The sequence below is a fragment of the Choloepus didactylus genome, chromosome 6 (genome assembly GCF_015220235.1).
Source record: "Choloepus didactylus isolate mChoDid1 chromosome 6, mChoDid1.pri, whole genome shotgun sequence".
Taxonomy (NCBI): Eukaryota; Metazoa; Chordata; class Mammalia; order Pilosa; family Megalonychidae; genus Choloepus; species Choloepus didactylus.
The window spans coordinates 146,422,361-146,446,762 of record NC_051312.1 but is presented as its reverse complement, the minus strand read 5'-3'; the positions used below and the strand labels follow the sequence as shown (position 1 = coordinate 146,446,762).

Genomic DNA, 24,402 nt, shown 5'->3' with positions numbered 1-24,402 from the left:
TCAGATCTTGACCTCCCAAGATACTAGGCCACCTGCTTCTCTTACCTGGGCAAGCATCAGGTGTGCAAATCCCAAACCCCACACCCCCCAGCCCTAAATATCCCCCAGAAGATGGAGCAAGGACAGACAGGGCAGTGCCAAGATTCAACACAGCTTTTGGATATTCACCTCCCGAGAGCCGAGTCATCTCCCCTTCATGCCAGAGTCTGGCTCCCTCCCACCACCACCCAGCTCCGGGACACAGCCATCCCTGCGCACTCTTCCCTCTGGGGCAGTTTCATGTTTTCCAGAGATGAAGAGATGGTTTTAAACCTGCCACCCCACCAGCCCTGCTCCTGGCTTCCAATGCCATTAAGTTTCATTATAAGAAATAAACACCACAATGACATTTATAAGTTACCACTGAGCACAGAAGCACAAATATGAAGCAGATAAACTGTATTTGATCCAAATAATTACTGCAGGCAATATTAGGCTTAGTCTGAGCTGGCAGCCGGGTACCGAGTAATTTATTAGGTGGAGTAAGGCAATGTGGCATGTTGAGGTTTTTTATTATTGTGTCTCTTCCCCCTCTCTGTGGCCTAAATAGGTTAGAGATGTTGAGACGGTGCCCGGCCAAACAAAGGCAGACTTTGCTTAAGCAGATTAAGGCTGGGTGTTGGCCGAGTGTCCAGAAATGGCCACTGTTTGAACAACACCAACCTCTCCTGCAGGAGAAGGGAGGGCTCCAGCGATTATCTCGATGCCACTAGCCAGGGACAGACGGACAGATCTCCGCACGCCCCACCCACTGGCCCAGATACAAAACAAAAGGCCCCACAGAGGGTGCCGACCACAGGGTTGGATGGAGCCCTCCAGACACCAAGCCTGGGCTGGAGACTCTTAGCCAAAGACTTTCTCTATCAAAAAGCCCCTCTGTAGCCCCAAGTAGCCTGGGCAGCCCCAGCCCCCAGCCCCAGACCTCTCCTTTTGCAATAAAAAAAGCAGAGGAAGCAGCCTGCCAGCCAACTCTGCGAAACAAAGCGCCTGTAGCTGGCTCCAAGCAGCCGCCTCCCTGCCAAGCCCTAACCCATAAAGTTTGATTCAGGGAGTTCCAGTACCTCCTATTCAGAGTCCCTCCTGCCCCATTCTCCCAGTCTTAGTAAATTACCCAATAAGCAGCAAAGACCTGTAGTTATTTTGCAGTTAAATGGTATTTGCCCAGTAAATCCTGCACTCAGTACTAACGGTGATATACAGTAACTAATTACAGACATGAATTCTCTCCCCGAGACGCTGAGTGTTACCAAATATTGCTGCGTTTAGGGGAGGAGGCTCGAAAACTGCTCCATTCTCTCCCGTGAAGCCGCTATTAGCTCTCCTATCAGAGGACCCGTCGGCATCTTCGGTGGCACTGCAGCCTGGGGGGCATCCTGGGTGGCCGGCAGGAAGGAGCCAGATCTCCCCAGAAGGTGCCCCTCTGCTCCCCTCCCCAGGGCCCCGGGGCCCTGCAGCAGGGCCGAGCATGGCACCCGTGGGCGCTCCCTGGGTCGAACCACAACAAATAAGCAGCTGCTCACCAAGTGGCCGCTGCAAAGGCCCAAGATCCCTGCAGTGTGGGGAAATGAAAGTCATTATTCACCAAGCCCAGAACTGCACCGAGAAAGCAATTGCAGGGGATCCGCCTTTGCAAAGGGCTCCCACTTGGGATGCAGGGGCAGAGGGCTAGAAATGGCTGTGTCTCTGAGTTGTTGCCCTGGAGCGGATCTCAGCCTTCCCATCACGATGGACCATGCGCAGGTGTCAGCTTCCTATCTGATTTTGGAGCCCAGCTGGCGGCAGCTAGAGGACACAGTGGTCAGCCTCTGCTCTCTGCGCTTACCTGGTATTGTCATGTAGACAGAGTCTCTCTTTGAGGTGAGACGGATCTGGGTTCCAATCCTAGCTCCACCATAAACTATGAGCCTCTCTGAGCTTTGATTTTCTTATCTATAAAATGGGAACAATGCTCGCTGTCTCTCAAGAATGTTGATTGAAATGACTTAAGTGGAGAGGTGATGTCACTCCCACCTCCGGGGAGCTCTGTCCTTGCCGGGTTTGTCCTCCCTGGTCCCAGCTCATCTGAGATCTCTGGGGCTCAGTGACCCAGTCGGGACCTTCCAGAAAATGAGAAAAACCCTCACCCCATCTTGGCCCCCAGCCAGCAGCAGGCACACTCCCTCTTCTGCTCTCAGTGCGTTCCCACCACCACGTCTCTCCTTTACGGGCATTTCCACTTCAAACAGCCACAGCAAAGGCTGGGGCAAATAACCCCAAGTTGGTTCTGTTGAGTTTTCTCTGCTGGCACATGCTCAGGGTTGATGCATATAATCTGAGCCCTTGCCCCAGTCCCGGCTGAGTGGTGGCAGAGAGGCAGAGTGAGGAAGGAAGAGGCTGAACTGGGAGGTGTGAGGGGTTAAATTGTGCCCCCCAAAAGATATGCTCACGCCCTTGACCCCAGACTCATAAATTTGGAAATAGGGTCTTTGAAGATGCAATTAGTTAAAATGGATTGAGGAGATGCGGGGGGTGGGGGGAGATCAAACCCAAAATGACTGGGGTCCTTATAAGGAGAGGAGAACTGGACGTACAGTCAGCAGGGAGAAGGCCCTCAAGGTATCACTGAGCAGAGATGAAAGCTCAAGTTTTGCCAACAGCCACCAGAAACTGGGAAGAGGCGGGGAGGGATTTCTGCCTGTAGATTTGGGCCTGCTGCCCTCCAGACCTGAGACAATAAATCTCTGTTGTTTTAAGCCCCCCGGCGTGTGGAACTTTGTCATAGCAGTTGTCATCACAACTGATACAAGAGGCATGAACATGCAGGGGGCGAGGGGCCGATCCTACCTTGAGCCTCAGCACCCACGTCGCTAAACTGGGGCTGATGATAGAACTTTCTCCACCAGGCACTGGGAGGGAGAGTTAAATGCGATAACATGTGTGCGATTGCTTTGGGAAGTAGAAAGAGTATGCAAGGGTTAGCGGTTATTCATATCCCAAACCACTACTGTGAGACCAGACCCAGAGTCCCAGGGCAAGAAGAAGAATCACTTTTTAAAATTAGGATGCATATATAGACAGCTGTCAATTATCTGTTGGCAAACTATACCCATTCCCGGCAAATGCAATTGCCAAGATTGTTTAATGAAGTCCTCTGTGAACATTTCACACCTTCTTATTTTGCTCTTATTTGTCTTCAAAGGCAAAATCAGCGGATATCCCATCCAGCCCAGGGAAGGTGTGAGCCACAGGGACAGCTAGCTGGGGAGGGTGGGTGGGACCCAGCTCTAGCTTTGGGCCAGGATGGAGGTTTCTCCACCCAGCCCCAGTAGGCAAGAGGGAGGAAGCATCATCATTGGGTGCTGCTGGGTTTCTTAAAGTATTTGAAATCGCCCAGAACATCAAACATATCCATATGCAAACATGAATACCAAAATGTATTCCAAAGTCAGAAATAAATGTGACAAGATGATTCATGGTTTTGGATTGCCCATTGCTTTGGATTAACAAAGATAATTAAGAGCTGATCAGCTGATTGTACTTAGACTCCAAGAGGGGGAAAATTCGGGAAGTTGCACCTAGGTGATCTCCCACCTTTAGGGACAACTCCAGTGGCTATAAGACCCCTCTCTGACACCAGATTCAAACCGTGGTTCTCAATGCAGTTTATGAGATTTCTCTCATTAATCTAAGATTGTGAAGGGACTAGTTATTGAGACAAAAGTACCCCGTGCTTCAAGTCCACCTGACTTGGCCACCCTGAGTACCCCATGTCCCAGGCCTGCTTGGGTATCTGCCAGTAGATCTATAGTGTTGGTCCCTTCTTAGAACACCTGGAGACCATCAAAGCTGGGCAAGATCTTCGGAATCTTTGAGCATCTCCTAGAGGGGGCCTTGGGATCCCCCTGTGGAGGATTAACATCCTGTGGCTGCTGTAACAAATTACCACAACTCAGTGGCTTCAAATGGTAGAAATTTATTCTCTCGCAATTCCAGAGACCGGAAGTCCAAAATCAGAGTCACTGGGCCAAACTTCTAGCATTGGCAGGGCCGAACTCCCTCCAGAAGTTTCAAGAGAGTTTGCCTCCTCCAGCTTCTGGGGTCTGCCCAGCATCCTTTGGCTTGTGGGACCATCACCCCAGTCACGGCCTCTGTCTTCACATCAGCTTCTCCTCTGTGTGTGTCTTATCAAATCTCCCTCTTCTTCCCTCATATAAGGAGACATGTGGTTGCATTTAGAGCTCAGGGTCATCTCCCCTTCTCAAGACCCCTAACTTAGTCACATCTGCAAATCTCTGTTCCCAGATAAGGTGACATTCACAGGTTCCAGGCATTAGGACATGGGTATCTTTTGGGGGACCATTTTCAACCTGCTACAGGGACCTAAGGGACAGGACTCTGTCCTTCCAACTCTGCTTCTACACATTTTATATGTTGGGGTTCCACATAAGATTTCATTGACAAAGGGGTTACATGCACTAAAAAAAAAAAAGTGCAAAAGCTACTGACCATGCCCAATGCTTTCACTGTGCAGTTGAGAAAACCAAGGCATGCCCAGAGAGGCCCAGCAGCTTAGCCAAGGTCACAAAGTGACAGAACCCAAACTAGAAGGAACCTGGACCCCCCGCCAAGTCCCATGCCTTTTCCATAGAATAGTGCTTCTCAGATGAGGTCCAGAAACCACCTGCCACAGGATTACCAGGGAAGCTGTTAAAATGCAGACACCCTGGCCCAGCTCAGACCTATCATCTCAGAATCTCTGGGTGATAGGTAGGCACGTGGAAGTTTGGGAACCATTTCCAACCGGCAGTTCCCCAGGTGACTCGTAGGCATGTGGAAGTTTTGGAACCATTTCCAACCGGCAAGGCCTCCACCAGCATAAAATGATTATTTTAAGATGTTTGTTTAAAAAAAAAAAAATGACATCCAGACATGGATCTTCCCCAAACACACCAAATGTCCCGGGCAGGTTAGCTTGCTCCTCCTTGCACCTCAGTTTTCTTATTTTCAGCCTTCAAGTCTCCCAAAAAAAGGACTTTGGATAAATCAGAACATAGAACACTAGGGTTAGAAGGAAAGAGCCAAACAGATTGATGAACTCATCAAAACCCCTCATTTTATGGGTGAGGAAACTGAGACATAGAAAAGGGATGAGCCGGATCCAAAGAGACATGTCTTCAAGGCGGCAGTGGCAACCCCTTTTATTAACTTCTGGGCCTGGATGCTCAGAGCGAGCACACAGTTTTGTGTACCCTCTCCTTTAGCTGCATCAATATGGTCACCCTTAGAAAAGGGAGCAAGAGCTGCTGGACACACCCAGGTCAACCCACCCATGCCCCTGCCTCCAGCCGATCCCAGTAGTACCCAAGCTGATGCCATCTAAGAGGGGGTTGCAGACACTGTCCCTGCCCACAGCCATGCCTGCAGCTATCTCTCAGGAGAGGGGTGCAGTGCCATCTCTGCTCTTTGATGCCACTTTCTCTCCCCCGTCACGCTCCCTCCCTTCCCCCAGATGATGGTTCAGTGAATGCAAGATCCAGATCTGAATACACAAGAGCCTGAGACTCAGAGGAAGAAGAGAAAGGAAATAACTTAGCATGCACACCAGGGCTGCCCAGAGGCAGGCTTGCAACAGCATCCAGAACCCTTGCACTCATGGGCTGCCTGAGTATCTCCCATCTGGATCCTCCCACTGCCAAAACCCACACTTCCCTGCCCTTGCCCATCTCATTCGTATTTCTGGGGTGACCAGAGCAAGGATGGATGGGCCCCTTCAGGGCTCTGATGAGCCACTATTGCCAGTAGCACTTATCAGTTCCTTCTTGGCATGCAGGCCTAGGCTGAATCGATGGAGGAATACCTCTTCCTGCCACTAATGAGTACAGTGGAGCCTCTGGCTGTGGCCACAAGGCTGATAATCAGGCGGCAAAGGATTTATAGGACTTTGGGATCAGCCTGCCTCGGCCAACCCCATTGCTCTTCATTAAAGAGCAACCCTTCCCAGGACAACCTTGGCAGACTATGCATCCTGCAAAGAGGAGCACGGGGCTGGGAGAAGCACAGGATGCTGGGGCTGCCACAGCTTGGGGTGCCCTCCCCGTCATCCAGCCAGGGGGAGAGCCATCAGGCCCCACTAGAGAAGCCCAAACAAAAGTCCAGCACAGTTTCAGGGACAGAGGGTAGGAAGTTCATGACATTGGCAAGCTTCCCCTCACTGGGCATCAAAATCAGGTAGTCAGTGGCTGCAGATGGCGGTGTTGGGGTTGAAAGTCTCTCCCAGCAGAGGTGTAGGAGAAGCAGACAATGGAGAGAAGGCCCAGTCTTCCACACCTATCTTGTTCTTCTGGCTTTTCTGCTTGTATTTCCAAGCCCAGTCTAAAGAAAGATTGACCAGATGGCCTCTTGCCTTCCCTGGCAGGGCTCTAAGTCTGTGCAAACCTTGACAGGTGTTAGATGCTCCATCCAAGGCAGCTGTTCCCGACACTCCCGGCCTGGAGTAACCTCGTCCCTCTTAGATAGTCACATCAGTTTCTATAACTTTCCATATTTGGAGATAAAATGCTCAAGTCAGTACCAGATGAGAGGGCACGTTGGGAAAACACTCCTACTCATGGATAGTGCTCAGTAAGTGGGAGTCAGGCATACCTTCTTCCCAGCTGCAGACCCGCTGCTCCAACTACACCCAAGGGCTCTTCACCCGAGTGAAAGGCCCCTCTCCACTGACATGTTCACATCTGAACTCACTGCCCCCCACCTCAGGCCTGCTTCCTCTTCCAAGGCAGCAAATATGGCTCCATTCACCCTGCAGGTCGGGGACCTGGGGCCTTCACCACCATCTCCCTCTTCTCCCATCAAGTGCTGTCAGTTCTATCTCCAAATGGGCCCCTCAGCACATCTTCTTCTTTCTGCTGATGCAGCATGGCCCCAGCTCTTCTGACAGCAAATCCTCCTGGTCGGCCTTCCCATCTGCAGACTCCCCGGCTCAGCCCACCCTCCTCCCTGCTGCCCTGCGGTCTTCCTAAAGCCCAGGCTGAGCACGTGGCCCCCGACTCCAAAACCTCTAATGGCTTCTCGCTCAGCGTGAACACCTTAGCCTGCACTCGAGGGCCTATCCGGTCAGACGGACCCTGACTTTCCATATGCACATCCTACTAAACGCACCTGCTGCACCTGTCAGACCAGGGCAGAGGGACAGCGACAGCTGCCTGATGGAGCTCATGCCCTAGACACAGAATAGCCTAGTCGACAGTCGTCATGGACCCTATATGTGATACACCGTGAGAGCTGCTGTTATATAGATTACATGATATAATACCTATCATTATATAGACTGTATGGTATATTATGATAGCTATTATTGTATGGACTGTATGACATGCTACAATAGCTATTATAAAGATGATGTAATATACTATTATAACTATTATATACTCTAATTATACTATATTTAATATACTATAACAGCTATTATTATATACACTATATGATATACTATGATAGCTATTACTATATGGATTATATGATATACTATAATAACCAATATTGTGTAGATAGTGTAATATACTATAACTATTATATACTCTATCATAATTATACTATATTTAATATACTATAGTAGCTATTATTATATAGACTATATGATATACTATAATAGCAATTATTATATGGATTGTATGATATAGTAGAATAGCTATTATTATGTAGATGATATAATACACTATAATAACTTTTATATAATGTACTACAAAAATTATTATACTATATATGATATACTATAATAGCTATCATTATAGAGACTATATAATATACTATAACTATTATGTATACTGTAATAGCTACTTTACATAGTATATATATACTATATATAGCATACTTGTAAATAATATACTGCAAGAGATACTTGTAAATAATAGACTATAAGAACTACTATTACATATATAATATGCTATAATAACAATTATAGTAGTAGATATTACTATCCCTATGTGGAAATTGAGGCTCAGAGAGACTCAGACATTTGCTCTGTCCAGAGGCTAAGCCTGGCCCACATGTCCTCAATGCTTACACGGCCTGAGCCTGTTCTGCTCCCCAGGCCTCTCCCCCTGCCAGGGGCCCCCTGCTTGCCCTCCTCTTGCTCACCCTTCAAGGCCCTTTCCAGGGCAGCTCCTCTGTGGTTCCTCCCTCCATTCCCTCAGAAGGAGCCAACCTCTTCCTTGGGACTTGGTTTATTTCTCCCTCGGGCATGAAGCATGTAGTGCTTGCTTCTACTGTTCAGTGGCATCTCTGTCTCCTCCAGACTGAGAGGTACCTGCAGCAGAAGCCACGTGGCCCACAGCTGCTCGGGGCCCTGTAGGTCGTGAGGGGCAGCCTGCGTGTACCTGGGCTCACCACTGCACTCCTAGGGCTTGGCGCCATCACTGGCACCTGTTATGGCTATAAAATAGCCTGATGAGTTGGTTAATTAGTCAGCAAGCCAGCAGTGACCCCATCACCCTAGCCCCACCTCCCCAGGCTGCTGCACAGCGGGAAGACAGCAGGATTCAGGGGCTGGGGCTTCCAGGGGGCCCTGAGCTGCCCTCCTCATGGCCTACCCGCCCCACCTGGCTGCTGGGCTTGTGTTGGTTCGGGGGCCTCAGCCGGCTCCTTCTTCCCCTTCTCTTCCTTCCATTTGCTGTGTCTCAGGTCCCTTAATCTCCTAAGAGGCGATTTGTGTGCTCCAGGCTAGCAGAAAGCTGACGACGAACATTCCCTCCTCCACATGTTCCTCAGTCTGTCCCAGCAAATGGTGCCATTTGAGCCCTTTCTGCACAGCTAACCACATGAGTCCTGAAGGCTCCGAGAGCCAGGCTGGATCAGGGGTGGTGGGGGAGTGCAGGGGGCTCTCAGGCTCAGTTCTCCCACCCACATAACTAATGGGAGGAAACAGCCTTCTCACTGGTCTAATTTCACATTTGCAAATAGACCTCCTTTGCCAGCTCCAGGCCCCCTTGTGACAGGTGCAGCCCTGGTCCCAGTTCCACAGTCCTGGCTGGTGGTGAAAATAAGAGTATCCCTTTAGGAAACACTTCTAAGTGCCAGGAGCATTTGCACATGAGGAATCTCATCCACACAACAGCTTTGCAAAATAGGCATGCTGTTCCCATTTTACAGATGAGGAAACTGAGGGTCAGAGGGGCCCAGAGAATTGCCTCCAGGTCACACTGCTAGTGACAGGATCAGAGTTCCCTCCTCGGTCTGCCTGACCATAGCCTGTGTTCCTTCTACTACCCAGGACCCAGGTTCTGCAGGTGACATCCAATGAGCTCCCAAGAGTTACTCACTACATGTGCCTTTGCTTGTATCTTTCCTACCCCCAAGTGAATTTCTATCCATCACATTCCCCTTGCAATGATGTCTCCTTCAGGAAGCCTTCCCTGCTCTCCCACCCCCATGCTTGTACCCCCAAAGAGCTCTGCCTGGTCTCTTTATCCAATGGCTGGATGAAGTCAAGTGTTGCCACCCACAGACTCCCTGTAAGTTTCACAGAACATACAGAGAGCAGAAGTAGGCAGGATTCCCGCTGGCTCACAGCACTATTCTGGTATAGGGGTGGCATCCAGAGGAATGGAGAGCTCATACTCTGCCTGGGCCCCAGCCAGGGGAACAGCATTCCCAAATTTCCTGCCCCTTAGCTCCAGCCGAGATGAACACTAAACCCAGTGTTCACCTCCTCTCACTGATGCCACAGGGTGCAGTCTGGGAGTCGGGGAGAGAGGGGTCTCCCAATCGATCGCCTCTGATCCAAGGGTGGATCGAATGAGGGCTGATTGCAGGGGACCCAGGAGGCTGTCAGCACCCTCTGCACCCCACTTCAGCTTCCAGAGCTGAGTCTGCACCTCCTCAGTCACACCACACAGCCCCGAACCCCTGCTCTAACCACAAGTCCACGCTGACTTGTAGACAGCTTGCATCTCCCCACCATAGACCCACACAGACTATCATAGACAGTGGCTGCAGGAGAGGAGCAAACTTGGATGCCTATAGGGCTGGGACATTAGACTACCAGAATGTGTCCCCAAAAGGTTTAGGGCTGATAATGGTGGGCAGCAGAGGGCAGGGGTGGTGAGCACTGTGGCTTCTCCAAGCAGCATGAGATGGCTCCCAGCCACCACAGGCACAGGGACAGCAGGCCATTTCCTACCCGTTCCACACACCCCCAGACCTGGGGTCAGACCCCAGCACCATAGACTCCTGGAATCTACAAGATCCCCCAGACCCCAGACCTGTCAATAGATCTCAGGGATGATCCTGACAGAGAAGGGGGCCTGGGCCTGTAGAGAGCATCACCATTTCCTTTTGGGAGAAGAGGGGCAGAGGAGTAAGTGGAGAAGGTGAAAGAAGAGCGGCCCAGAAGACACAAAGATTCCCACCACCTTCCCATTGGCCTCCTCAGCTCGAGTTTTAGTTCCAGAAAAAAAAAAATCCCCTTAAAAGTTTCTCGATTGGAGGCCTTCAAACATTCTGTGAGAATCAGAAGAATTTGTTCAATAAAAATCTTAATTGGCAGAGAAGGAATAGAAGCAGAAAAGCTCCTGGCTGGAGGAGGGACAGAAACTGGGGCCCAATTCATTCAGCTGCACTAACACCCACGCACAGGCACACACGCACACTCACACACGTACACACAATGCACACACATGCACACTCACACAGTTGCACACACACATGCACACACACATGCACATTCACACACACACCAAGGCTATGCCAGGTCTCGGGTTCACAGCTCTGGTGCATCACTCTGGATGGTTCAGTGCATATAACCTCAGCTTTCCATGGCAAAAGGCCCCTTCCCTTCTCAGGAAATAACCAGGAAGTGAGGGGAGGACTCTAACCAAGGGCCTGAGGCATGCGGCCTCACAGAGAATCGTGGGGTCTTCAGCATTTTCTCTGCTTTTACTGGAAAACAGTGGAGACTTCCCAGAGCCAGGTGGGACGGGGTTGAGCCAGCTGAGTGCCTGCAAGTCCCTGAAAAGAGCTCACGGTGAGGGGGTGCAACACGGCTGTGAGGGGCAGCCCCTTCAGGGAGCCTGGTCGGCTGATGAGGTGAGGAAGGGTGGGAGATCATCGTAAGCTTTTGAGAAAAATATTCTGGAGAAGTCACAGGAGAGAAGCAGCCGTCCAGGGCAAAGAACAGAGGAGGGAGGGAACAACTAGCAAGGGTGGCGGAGGGGGCCGTGGCCAACAACGGAGGGCGCTGTCTGCCCCTGCCCCCATGGCTTCCCACGTGCCCCCCCCCACCTGCCCACACCTGCCCACACCTGTCCACGCTCCCTGGCTCAGAGCCGCGCCAGGGAAGCTGGTGCACCCCTGGCCCAGCAGGGCTGGCCCTGCTCTGCATCCTTCCCCGCCCAGAAGGCGCAAGGAGACCCCGCCTGCTACACAGAGCACCGCTCAGGAAGCCTGTGGGCCCAGGCTCTAAGCTGACCGCCAGTGCAGCATCTTGAGGGAACCTCGCCTCCCAGCTCAGGGGCAGAAGCAGCCGTCTTCATCGTCCCCACGTGGTGGCCAACGTCCCCCTGGAGAGTTGGTGGCCAGGTGGTGCAAGGAGGACTCACAGACTGTGGGACTTGAACTCAGAGTCTCTGGGGCCCCAGTTCTGCAGGGCCATCCTTCTGACAGGATCTAGGCAGCTCCCCCAGCCTCCAGGGGGAAGCGTCCCAAAATGTCTCCATCCGGGTCCCCTCCACTGCTCTGCCCCGGGGTATGTGCATACACACACCATGCACAACCACACACCACACACAGCACACCCACCACACACCACACATGCTATGCACACATGCACACACATACACACACGTGTGCACACACTACACTTACACACCTTGCATGGCACACTCACACATACACATATGCCACACACACACACAGCCTTTTTTACAAATGGAAGCTAATTTAATGCAAGTCAGACATGGAAACAAGACTGTTGTCACTGGCCCAGGAGACATCCCACCCCCATCCCACCAAGCCCACCAGCCAGCTGCAGCCAGGTGAGCCAGTTCCTTCCACCTCCTCTCTGGCCTGAAGATCCCCCTCCCCAGCATCCCCCCACCAGGGCATGGCTCTCAACAGCCAGCCAGCTGCCTCCAACATCCGTGCTTAGCCATCCCAAACCTACCCGAGACTTGAGACCTAGCTGAGAACACAAGGAAACTAAACCGTGGTCCTCCTGCAAAGAGGAGAGTTTGTTCTTGTTTATAGTGAAAACCTGTCTCCTGGATAAGTCACTGGGCACTAAAGGCCCACCTGGCCTCCCTGTCACTGTCAATAGAGAGCTGTCTTCTGTTCAGGTCATGCTACCCACCCGCGTGGAGCTCGGCAGCTCAGCTCATGGTGAGGGCAGCTTTGGAAGACGGGGAGGATCAGGAAAGAGTTTGATGGGAATGACCGATTTCCTCTGATCAATGATTGTGAGCCAGACTCTGGGCTAAATTACTCATGTGCATCCTCACTCAGTCTCCCCACTGGCTTTCTGAAGTGGGTATCATTATCCCCATTACACAGATAGGAAAACTGAGGCTCGGTAGGTTCACAGAGGTGCCACCCAGGTCAATCTGGTTACCGAGCCTCATCCTTTACCACTCCACCTTCTACCTCCATCCTGAAGGGCTCACCCAGTCCAAATGGTGCAGGAAGTGAGGGGTTCTGTGGCAATCAGCCTACTTACCTTCTCCAGAAGCTTCCCTGACCCTGATGTACCCAGAGCACAATGTCCATGAGGTCATTACACACCGAACCTATGAAAAGCTTGCTCACATCCTCCTTTGTGAGTTCCCTCAAGACTTCTCAGTATTGACCAAAGGCAGAGGGAGAGAGACGTCCCAGGAGGGTTCTTTTGACCTCCCAAGCAAGACCATGAGTTCCCCAGCTAGACAAGGACTGTGGAATAAAGTCTGTAAGATTCAGACGAGGACCTTCAGACAAGGTGTGGCTCTGAAACAAATCTACTGGGGTTGGTTCCCCTTCTCAATCCCTCAGTCCCCCTGAGCCCCCGGACATAGTATCAATTTCCAGCCTCACCTTCACCTGGGTTTAATAGGGCACCTAACTCCCAGGATGGCTGAGAGAATTAAATAGAATAATCCACATACAGCTCTTAATACATATTTGAAAGTCAACAAAAGTTAGCTATTATGAATTTTATAACAATAAGATAGTATTGTTTATAATATGCAATTATTTATATAATGATAACACCATTACTGCCCTTCCTTTCTTTTGCACTCCCCTTTGGTTGTTAGTACTGGACTCTACCCTCAACATAACTGGGTGTAGTTCACCAACAACTGGGAAGGATGCTTCCTAAACTTGGGGAAGAACCAAGAAACCATTTTTCACTCCAAAGATCTTCTACCTCTCTAGATAAGCTGAGGAGGCTGCCTGATTGGTGGAATGAATGCATCTTTGAGAATCTAAAGCCTAGTTCCAGGCCCTTAATTCAATAGTCAACATGGGATAGAGGCAAAAAAAAAAAAAAAAAAAAATCACAGTCAGCAATTGGAAGCTCTTGGGTTTGAATTACACCTGGGTTAACCTGGTTCCCTTGGGCAGTCACTTCATTTTGTGAGCTTTGGTTCATCTGTAATGTGTGTGATGACGGTTACTTCACATTGTAGGTATGATGTACACATTTAAAGATCTGGCATAGAGTTGAAATTCAAAGAATAACTCAAAAAAGTCCTCAGATATTGCAGTTACTAATTCTCCTGTAAAGTGTGGCCCTTCCCCTTTATTTCTCACCTCACTCCTTGCATGTGTTGCATTCAGTGCAATGCCTGCCTACTCAGTAGTTTATCGTGCAAAAACTCTTTTGACAGTGACCATAGATCTCAGGATGCAAACTATATATTAATAGGTAAGCTGCATGTGCACAGTCAGATTTAACAGTGATTCAGTCAATGTTTATGCACTGGGCTAGGCACAGAGACTGCAACAAGGAAGAGATGGCCATGGTCCTTCCCTCAAGGAACTTACACTCTGCTTCTTGTTTATTTTATTTTCTTCGGTGTCTCTGACATATGGTAGGTGCTCGTTGAAGTCTTGAAGACATTGAGGGAAATGAAGAGAAGAAAAATGGGGAAAGTGAGGAGGGAAGGAAAAAGAAAGGAAAACCTCCTCCAGGTGATGGAAGTGCAAAGTTCATGGGATGAGAACTGGACCTTTGGTGATGGGCAGGGTTTGGTTGGGGTGGGGGTGGGGGACGAGAGGTGGTGGTGCATCATAGAATGATGGAGCGGTGAATATTGGGGGTGGGTGACGTCAGTAAACAGCCAGCACAGGGTCTGCTGAGCAGCCAGGGAGAAGGGAGTCTGAGTTTGAAGATTATCATCTCGGACAGGAGATAGGGTGACATCCTGCAAACAGTGGCAACCGCTCGAAATTCCACCCCTTGAAACAAGCAAAAGCATGAGAAAAGTGTTGATTTGGGAAAACAAAACTGGACCAGCAACTTAGATGGATAGGGAGAACAAAGCATCGAGAGTCTGTTGAAACAAACCATGTTGATGTGATGAGGGCCTGGACTTTGGGTTGCAGCATTAACAGTAGAGAAGAAAGGGTGAATCTCAGAGAAAGACTGGGACAGACTTGGTGATGGTGACATTAAAGGGGAGGCCACACCGACTGCCAGGCTTCACATCGGGAGAATGTTGTTGGACAAAATGGGAAATGGAGATGGAAAAACTGTAATGAACGGTGCATGGTGTGTTGAGTCAATGAAGGGCATCCTGGGTGCTGCTCAGAGTTGCCCAGATGTGACAGGGAGTGCAGAAGTAATCTCCCTGGGGTTGGACCAGTTCTCCATCACCTGTGCTTCTCCCAAGACTCAACACAGTGCCTGCCTCATAGCAGGTTTCAATAAACGTGTGCTGGATAAACAAGTGTTTTCGGGACCTTACTGTCTACTTAATATAATATGGAGGAGGTCATAAAAAATAAACCCAGGCCTCCTTCACAGTTCACTTCTTTGAACTAGAAAAGAAATGGGGGCTAGAAAACAGACCCAGGGACCAAGGGAGGGAGTAAGGAGCATTCTTTGTGACAATAACTATATCCATGGCCACAAACTGTATTCTTAGGAACTCTTGAGCCCAAAGAAGAGGCCTTGAGGTCTGCTCCGTTAGCAAACAGAAAGTGGGTCCTTCCCTCCACCTCCCCTTCATCCCCAACACCTCGACTTTTATCCACTCTAGAGTGACACTCAGTTTAAGATTCTGTTGGGAAAAAAAGAAAACCATTCCGTTGGTTTGAAGGAAAAAAAAAGATTTGTAGTGACTGAAATATTATGTGCAAAAATTAAAATCAGATCAAGAAGGAAAATTGTCAGTTAGAAAAATAACCCTCCCCCCTGCCCCAAAAAGAGAATGATTTGGAAATAGGTGGGGGGCGGGACAGTTATCCACCGTATGTCCTCCTAATCAAGGACATTTTTCAGAGGTTTGGGGCAGCACTTTGTTTAAGGCCTTCTCGTTATAACCCCCTCAGCTCCTGACTGACAACCTGATAATTCTCTCTGATAACACAATCTTTAGCAGCTATTGCTGCTGCCTTGACATTGTCCTTCTTGCAAGAAAGATCTGGAGATAAAAGAATGAGCTGTGAAGTCATCATTAGAGTGAAGAGAAAAGAGAAGAGGGAAGGAATATTCTCCCCCTCACACTCTCTCTCTCTTTACCATATCCCCCATCTCTCTCCTCTCATGCCCTTCTCCACTGCCTCTCCTTTCTTCGTCTTTCCTCTCTGTCTCTGGCTCTCTTTCCTTTCTCTTCTGCTCCCTTCCTTCTCTCTTTCTCTCCTCAGTTATCCCCTTTCTTGCTGTCTCTAGAATCTCTCCTCTCTTCTCTCTCCTCTCTCATCTCTTCCCTGCTCTTCTCTTTTCTTTTGGTGCCATAAACAGTCTAATTACAACTGAGAACTTGAAGAGACAGAAAGAAAAAATAAAAAACCCACCACACATAGCTGATTAAAATGTCCTATGAAATCTAATTTGTAAAGCTCTCATCAGAATAAAAACTGTTACTCCCACAATTCAAGGCCAATTTGATTTTTAATGAGACTCCTCAGGGACCCAGCCGGGATCTCATCAGGTTGTGAACTCAGCTCCTTCCTCCCTGCGGTCTCTCTGATGTGGAGCTGTAGCCCTCCTGCACACTCTCCACCACCATCCCCAGCTCCCCTCTGTTTGCACGCACCAATTTCTCCCTTACTTGGGCCTTCTGCTGCTGATGGCCCAGCTCTATCTGGGGTTTGGGGTCTCCAGTATGGCGCTGGTGTCCTCTATGGCTGCCCCTGAATCTTTGGGGTGGGAGAGAAGGGGTCGCAGCAGCAGCCAACCCAACAGTTCCACGTTTTCCTCACATCAACCCCTGTTTCATATCTGCATCTGTAGGGCAGGGTTTTGGGGAAAGGATGAGGGCTCAGAAGTCAGATAGACCACATCTCAAACCCCAGCTCCACCATGCAAATGCATAAGAAGTAATGACAACTCTGTGGTTTTCAACAATGTATAAAATATAATTTGCAGTAAGTACAACATAAGGTTGGGGGGATGGAGGGGTATAAGAACAGTATATGTATATGCCATTGAAGTCAAGTTGTTATAAAATCAAACATGATTGTTACAGATTTATGATGTTAAAATTAAGCCCTGTAGGTACCTGTGGTTAGGGTGACCCTATTCAAATTTGCATAAAGGTTGCAAAGCTATGGGGAAAAAGATTTTGGCCACCTTCAAATTTTACCCCCAGGGTAACCACAAAAAATACATGAAAAATATGTACTGAGAGAAATGAGAAGGAACTCAAAATGGTACAATAATAAAAATCAAACAAATATGAAAATAGGTATTAATGGAAAAATTGAAGGATGGAAAGCATTTAAGACTTACAAAGACCAAATAACAAAATGATAGGAGAAAAGCCTGAATTATCAGTAGTTACTTGAAATGCAAATGAGTTAAACTCTCCAGTCAAAAGACAGAGATTGGAAGAGTGGATAAAAGAGCATGACCCAATTTAAGCTATATACCAAAGACTCACCTTAAATTCAAAGACACAAAGAGGTAGCAAATTAAAGAATGGAAAAATAAATACCATGAAAAAAAAGAGAGGGCACAAATAACTGAAATCAGAAATGAAAAGGGGCAATTACCAACTCCACAGAAATAAAGTGGACTATAAAAGCATACTATAAACAACTGTACACCAACAAATCAGATAATCAATGAAATGAACAAATTCCTAGAAACACACAAACTAACTACACTGATTCCAAAAGAAATAGAAGATCTCAACAGACCACTAATAAGTAGAGATGGAATCTGTAATCTAAAGCCTCCCAACAAAGAAAAGCCCAAAACCATATGGCTTCACTGGTGAATTTTACTAAACATTCCAAGAGAAATTAACACCAACCCTGCTCAAACTCTGCCCAAAAAATTAAGAGAAGGGAACACTCCCTAACTCATTCTGAGTTCAACATCACCCTAATACCAAAGCCAGATAGAGATATCACAAGAAAAGAAAATTTTAGGCTAGTATCCCTTATGAATACAGATGCAAAAACCCTCACAAAATACCAGCAAACTGAATTCAACAGCACATTAAAAGAACCACATACCATGATCATGTAGTATTTATTGCAAGTATGCAAGAATGGTTCAATATTAAAAAATCAATTAAATGTAATACACTACATTAAGAGAACAAAGGGGAAAAATACATGATCATCTCAATTGATGCAGAAAAGGCATTTGAAAAAATCCAATACCCCTTCTTGTAAAAAACACTCAGAAAACTGAAATAGAAGGAAACTTCCTCAACATGAGAAGGGACATATACGAAAAACCCACAGCTAACATCATACTCAATGGTGAAAAACTGAAAGCTTTCCCTCTAAGATCTGGAACAAGACAAGGGTGCCCACTGTCACCACTGCATTCCACACTGCACTGGAATTTCTAGCCAGAGCAGTTAGGGAAGAAAAGGAAATAAAAGATATTCAAATTGGAAAGAAGAAGCAAAACTTTTCCCTATTTGCAGATGACATGAGCCTATGTATAGAAAATTCTAAAATAACACTATAAAGCTACTAGAGCTAATAAATGAATTCCCCAAACTGGTGGTGTATAAGATCAACACACAAAAATCAGTAGTCTTTCTATACACTAGTAATGAACAATCTGAAGAGAAAATCAAGGAAAAAATTCCATTTACGGTAGCAACTAAAACAATCAAATATCTACGAATAAATTTAAGCAAGGTTGTAAAGGACTCATACATAGAAAACTATAAAGCAATCAAAGAAATCAAAGAAAACTACAAAGCGATCAAAGATATCAAAGAAGACATAAATAAATGGGAGGACATTTGTATTCATGAATTGAAAGTCTAAATATTCTTAAGATACCAATTCTACCCAAAGTGATTTACAGAGTCGGTTCAATCCCAATCAAAATTCCAACAGCCTTCTTTGCAGATATAGAAAAACCAATAATCAAATTCATTTGAAAGAGTGAGGGGACCCAAATAGCCAAAATCATCTTGAAAAAGAAGAAAGAAGTTAGAGGTCTCACAATTTTAAAACTTATTACAAAGCTACAGTAATCAAAACAGCATGGTACTGATGCAAAAACAGATACCTAGACCAATGGAATCAAATTGAGAGTTCAAAAATATGGCCAATTGATATTCACAAGGATGCTAAATCCATTCCAATTGGAAAAGAATAGTCTCTTCAGTAAATGGCACTGGGAAATCTGAATATCCATATGCAAAAGAATGAAGGTGGACCCCTACCTCACACCATATACAAAAATTAACTCAAAATGGATCAAAGACCTAAATATAAGAGCCAAAACTATAAAACTTCTAGAAGAAAACATAGGGAAATATCTTCAAGAACTTGTGTTAGGCAATGGTTTCTTATACATTACATTAAAAAGATGAGCAACAAAAGAAAAAATAGATAAATGGGACTTCATCAAAATTAAAAACTTTTGTGCATCAAAGGAATGCATCCTGAAAGTAAAAAGACAACCTACAGAAGGGAAGAAAATATTTAGAAACCACATGTCTGATAAGGGTTTGACATCCAGAATATATAAAGAAATCCTACAACTCAACAACAACAGAAAAAAAACTCAATGAACAAATGGACAAAATGCTTGAATTGACATTTCCCCAAAGAAGGTATAAAAATGGCAAAAAAAAAAAAAAAAGTGCATGAAAATATGCTCAACATCATTAGCCATTAGGGGAATGCAATTCAAAACCATAATGAGATACGGTTGCATACCCACTAGAATGGCTACTATTTTAAAAACAGAAAAGAACAAGTGTTAAAGAGAATGTGTAAAAATAGGAATACTCTTTCTTTGTTGGTGAGAATGCAAATGGTATTGTCGCTGTGGAGACAGTCTGGCAGTTCCCCAGAAAGTTAAATAAAAAACTACCATATGACCTGGCAATCCCACTTCTAGGTATATACCCAAAAGAATTGAAAGCAGGGGCTCACACAGATATTTGCACAGCAATGTTCATAGCGGCACTATTCACAATTGCCAAAAGATGGAAGCAGTCCAGGGGTCCATCAATAGATGAATGAATAAACAAAATGTGGTATATACACACAATGGAATATTATTCAGCTGTAAAAAAGAGTGAGGTTCTGATGCATGAAACAACATGCATGAACCCTGTAGACATCGTGTTGAGTGAAATAAGTCAGACACAAAAGGACAAATATTGCATGATCTCACCAATATGAAATAACTAGAATAAGCAAATTTTTAGGGTCAGAACTAGAATATAAGTACCAGGTGCCAGGGTGATGGTAGGGAATGAGGAGTTCATCCTTAATTGGTAGAGAATTTCTATTTGGGATGATGGAAAAGTTTTGGCAATGGATGGTGGTGGTGGTAGCACAGCACTGTGAATGTAATTAACACCATTGAATTATTGTGGTTAAAAAGCAAAGTTCTCATCTTCTTGACCAAAAAGGAGGATACGAAATGAAACAAAATAAAGTTTCGGTGGCTGAGAGATTCCAAATGGAGTCGAGAGATCAATCTGGTGATGTTCTTACACACTATATAGATAACCCTTTTTAGGTTTTAGTGCATTGGAATAGCTGGAAGTAAATACCTGAAACTACCAGACTCCAACCCAGTAGCCTGGACTCTTGAAGATGACTGTATAACAATGTAGCTTACAAGGGGTGACAGTGTGATTGTGAAAACCTTGTGGATCACACTCCCTTTATCCAGTGTATGGATGGATGAGTAGAAAAATGGAGACAAAAACTAAATGAAAAATAGAGTGGGATGGGGGGGTGATTTGGGTGTTCTTCTTTGCTTTAGTTTTTATTGTTATTTTTACTTTTTCTGGTATAAGGAAAATGTGCAAAAAATAGATTGGGGCGATGCATGCACAACTATATGATGGTACTGCGAACAGTTGATTATACACCACAGATGATTGTATGGTATGTGAATATATCTCAATAAAACTGAATTAAAATTTTTAAAAAAAGGCAAAGTTCTCAATTGTATGTATATATTACTAGAATAAAAATTTGAAAAAACCATAGGACTGTACAACACCAAGAATGAACCCTCACGTAAACTATGGGCCCTAGTTAATGGTTCACTTATAATAATATTCTTTCATCAGTTGTAACAAAGGTACCACACTAATGCAGTGTTAATAATAGAGTGGTATATGGGAATTCTATTTTCTGCATGATTTTTCTGTAAACCTACAACTTCTCTAATTAAATATATATTTTAAAAAAAACAAAAAAGATTAGGATTTATACAACCCTAGCTCTGCCCTTAAACAGCTTCCTGAACAATTTAGTTAACCTCCTAATTGTCTGTTTCCCAAACCCTGTAACAGTGGGGTTGATAATACTATGTCATGAGTGCTGTTATCATAATAACTAAACAAAGTTAAGTATACACCAGACTTGATAAATAATAACCAGTACAGCTCCTGTTAACTACTTTTCAACTTTATGAGTCTCATTTCCTCAACTGGAAAACAGGGATAAAAATAGTCCTTACCTCATCAATTGTCAGAGGATGCAATAAATTAATAATGTAAAGCCTTAGACTAGTGCCTGACGTTGTAAGAACTATGTGTGTTTGTTTAAAAATGGCTCAGGACTGTCTTGCTTTGAGGTGTGTATGGGGGTGATGGTGAAGCTGGAGGAAAGGGGCAGGGAGGACACATTGGGACATTCTGCCATAACTGCACCACCACACCATCCTGCTGAATGTGCCCTGGGTCCATCTGGAAGCCACAAAAACAATAAAATCATTATTAAGAAACATTTCTTGGATTCTCAGATTTAACCAAAACCACACCACTCCCTACTCCCTCTGCCTTCTTGAAACACAACCCCCATGGGACACTTCACCCTGGAGGTCCCTCCTGCTTCTGCCCTGTTGTTGAGAGATGCACCAAGCCAGGGAATTAGGTAGAAGGAAGGGCATGTCCAAGGTCTGGCTGGGCGTGGATAGCTGGGCTCCAAGGTGAGTATTAAGGAGAAGAGCAGTGGCTAGAGTCGTATGCCCATGCTGCAGAGTTTGGGGCTTAGCCTGGAAACTCTAAGGGGTCTTCAAAGGATTCTGGCCCCACGAGTGGCTTGACCGGATTTGTGATTTTGAAATATCTCTCTGACTGCATTGTGCAGGAGGAATTGCAGGGGCTGAAACTGGGCCAGAGACCAGTTAGGAAGTTGGTCTTAAACAGCTTCCTGAACAATTGTGTTAACCTCCAAACTGTCTATTTCCTAAACCCTGTACAATGGGGTTGATAATCTCATCCCTGGACCCTGGGGCAGGAAGTGAGGTGCTCTGGGGGGAGCCGGGGACTCGGCTCCTGGGCTGGCCTCAGCTCTGCTGCCATAACATGGGGCAGAGGGGAGAAAAGTCGTCTGGGCATCACTCTCTGCAAGTGACTGACCGCTCTGCTTGTCTCCCTCCTAGGCCAGGTGTACTCCTTCAGCCAGCAGCCCCAGGACCAGGTGGTGGTGTCCGGACAGCCAGTGACCCTGCTGTGTGCCATCCCCGAGTACGATGGCTTCGTTCTGTGGATCAAAGACGGCCTGGCTCTGGGCGTGGGCAGGGACCTCTCAAGTGAGTGCACCCGAACTCACCGCCGCAGCCACCCCACCATCCCCCCTCCTAGGGGACACACACCTCCATCAACGCGGGCAGAGGCAGGCCTGAGCCCAGAGTCCACTGGTAGCGCCTTAGAAGTGAACCCTCAGTTCTGGGGCTCAGACTGGAACCTCCAAAGTCAAACATGATTCATGTAAAGTCAAATTTCCAGAGTTAAAGTGCTCATGCTTCTTGGCCCAAAGTTTCTCCCTCCCTTACCAAGTCGTGATCATTTAGTAAGGAAAGAGAAGTCACTGGCTTCCCATCCATTAAAGAGAGCCAAGAACATGGAAAACTCACAGGGACACCTGGTTGATTTTAGGAGCCCTCGTGCTGTGGGAAGGAAAGAGGTTTATAAAATAAATCCCCAGCCTCGCTCGGCCCACCCAGGCTGGTTTTCGGCAGATATCAGCTGGTGCCGCGCCCGTGTTGTGAATGGCTGGCTGCCACCTGTTCCCCCGATTGGTGCCCATGCCTCACCATTTGTTAACTATTTTGAATGTCAACACTCTAAGCCCATACAGATGTCTTTCTAATCCATCCTGTCCCTGGGGAGGAAAAGAAATGGGATCATCCGCTTGATCACTGACCCATCAGCCACTGTGAGCCTCCCCTGGGGCGGGGAAGCGTGAGGCTCTGTGCTAAGCTTGGCATAAACTTTAAAATCCAGAACGAGGGATCCAGGCATCTCTGTGATTTGGGGAATGAATGGCTGGGAGCTTGGAGGACAAGGGGAAAAAATATGTTTTCCATGGAGAAGTTAGCTTTGCCTCTCTCGTGGTGCACAGCTGCAGGAAAATAAAAATCGAAGTGCACTCAGGAACATTGATGGTTGGGAAATTAATATTTTAAAATGTGAGTTATGTCTTGCCAAAAACGTATATGGAAACATTAGAGCAATGGTCAATAGCATTGCAGGGTTTGAGTGCTATAGACTAGCTGAGCTTGGGTAAAATACACAATAATATCTACAAAATATACTGTGCTGCCATAAAGTTGAAGTGTTATGGGAACTGGCCAATTTGAGAGACTCTGAACTCCCTTGCCCTAGAGAAACTGGGGGAATGGAACAGCCTTCCCAAACTAAAGTCCCTCGTGCTCAGGGTGGCTCTGAGGGTTGCCTGGCATCCTGGCTCGGCATCGTGGCTCGTTGAGGAGGCTGTCTGGGTGCCTGGTCAGTGGTTTTCAGCCTTGAGTCAGGGACTGGGGTCTGAGGAGGCCCCAGGTAACCATGAATGGGTCATAGAGTGGTCTTTGCCTCATGGAAAATTGACCCTCTGGCATCCAGTTCTATAAGGTAACGAGGGAGTAGCTTTCTGGGGTGCAGAGTTGGATCTTGCTAAGTGCTGGAAAAAGATGAATTCAGACAAACTGGGGTTGGCTTCCTCTCCAACAAGACTCTGCTTCTAGAAGGATTGTTCCTCTCCTTCCAGAGCCAGTGTGATCAGCTCCTAGGAAAGTCCTTGCCCTGTATTTGCTCACAACTCAAAAATAGCATTTTCATGAAAATGATAAATACTTACATGCTCAATAAATGCTGTTTGCTTCTCTGATAAGGAAGTAAAAGTAATAGGAGTCAATTCAATCCAGCAAATATTTGTGGTGCACTATATCCTGCAAATTTTTCCTACAGGGAAACTGAGGCCCAGTGTTGTGGGACTTTAGCCTGCCATGGCTCTTGTCCACTTCTGTTTTTAACTCCTTGGTCCCATTCAGTCTGCCAGAAATGATACCCTCCTTAAAGACCTAAATGTCTTTCTGGTCAATAAGGCTGGAAAAATCAAAGAAAATGATTTATAAATCCACTCCCTCATACTGATGGAACATTTTTCTTCTAAGAAGCTCAAGTACTTTGCAGACATTATCTCATAAATCTACAATGATCCAGAGGGAAAAAATATAGAATGATTTTTCCTTTTATTTGACAGGTAAACAAAGTCACAGTTGAGAGAGAAATTGACTCAAACATATAACCAATCTCAGTGCTAATTCATCACCCCCAAACTACCCAGATACCCTGTCTGCTCCCACTTCTAAAGACAGGGACCTCTTAAGCTTCACCACCTCACTGCTGGTTTTATTTAAACTAGAATTTATAGACTGCTTGCTATGTGCCAGTCACTTTATATAGATTATCCCATTTAATCTTCACCATAACTCTGTGAGGTACTAGAATTATTCCC

The 24,402-nt window shown here is 46.6% G+C and overlaps 1 protein-coding gene across 7 annotated transcripts in view; it reads left to right on the top strand.

Moving 5' to 3' along the window:
- The window catches only part of KIRREL3 (kirre like nephrin family adhesion molecule 3), a 591,656-nt gene that overhangs the window by 469,224 nt on the left and 98,030 nt on the right, over window positions 1-24,402 (top strand). For 6 of the 7 annotated variants that reach the window (XM_037841920.1, XM_037841919.1, XM_037841922.1 and 3 more), the window contains one exon: window positions 22,046-22,195. The exons of the other annotated variant lie outside the window; for it this stretch is intronic. In XM_037841920.1, coding sequence (XP_037697848.1) covers window positions 22,046-22,195 — 150 coding nt within the window. The remainder of the gene's footprint in view (window positions 1-22,045; window positions 22,196-24,402) is intronic. 7 annotated transcript variants of the gene reach the window in all.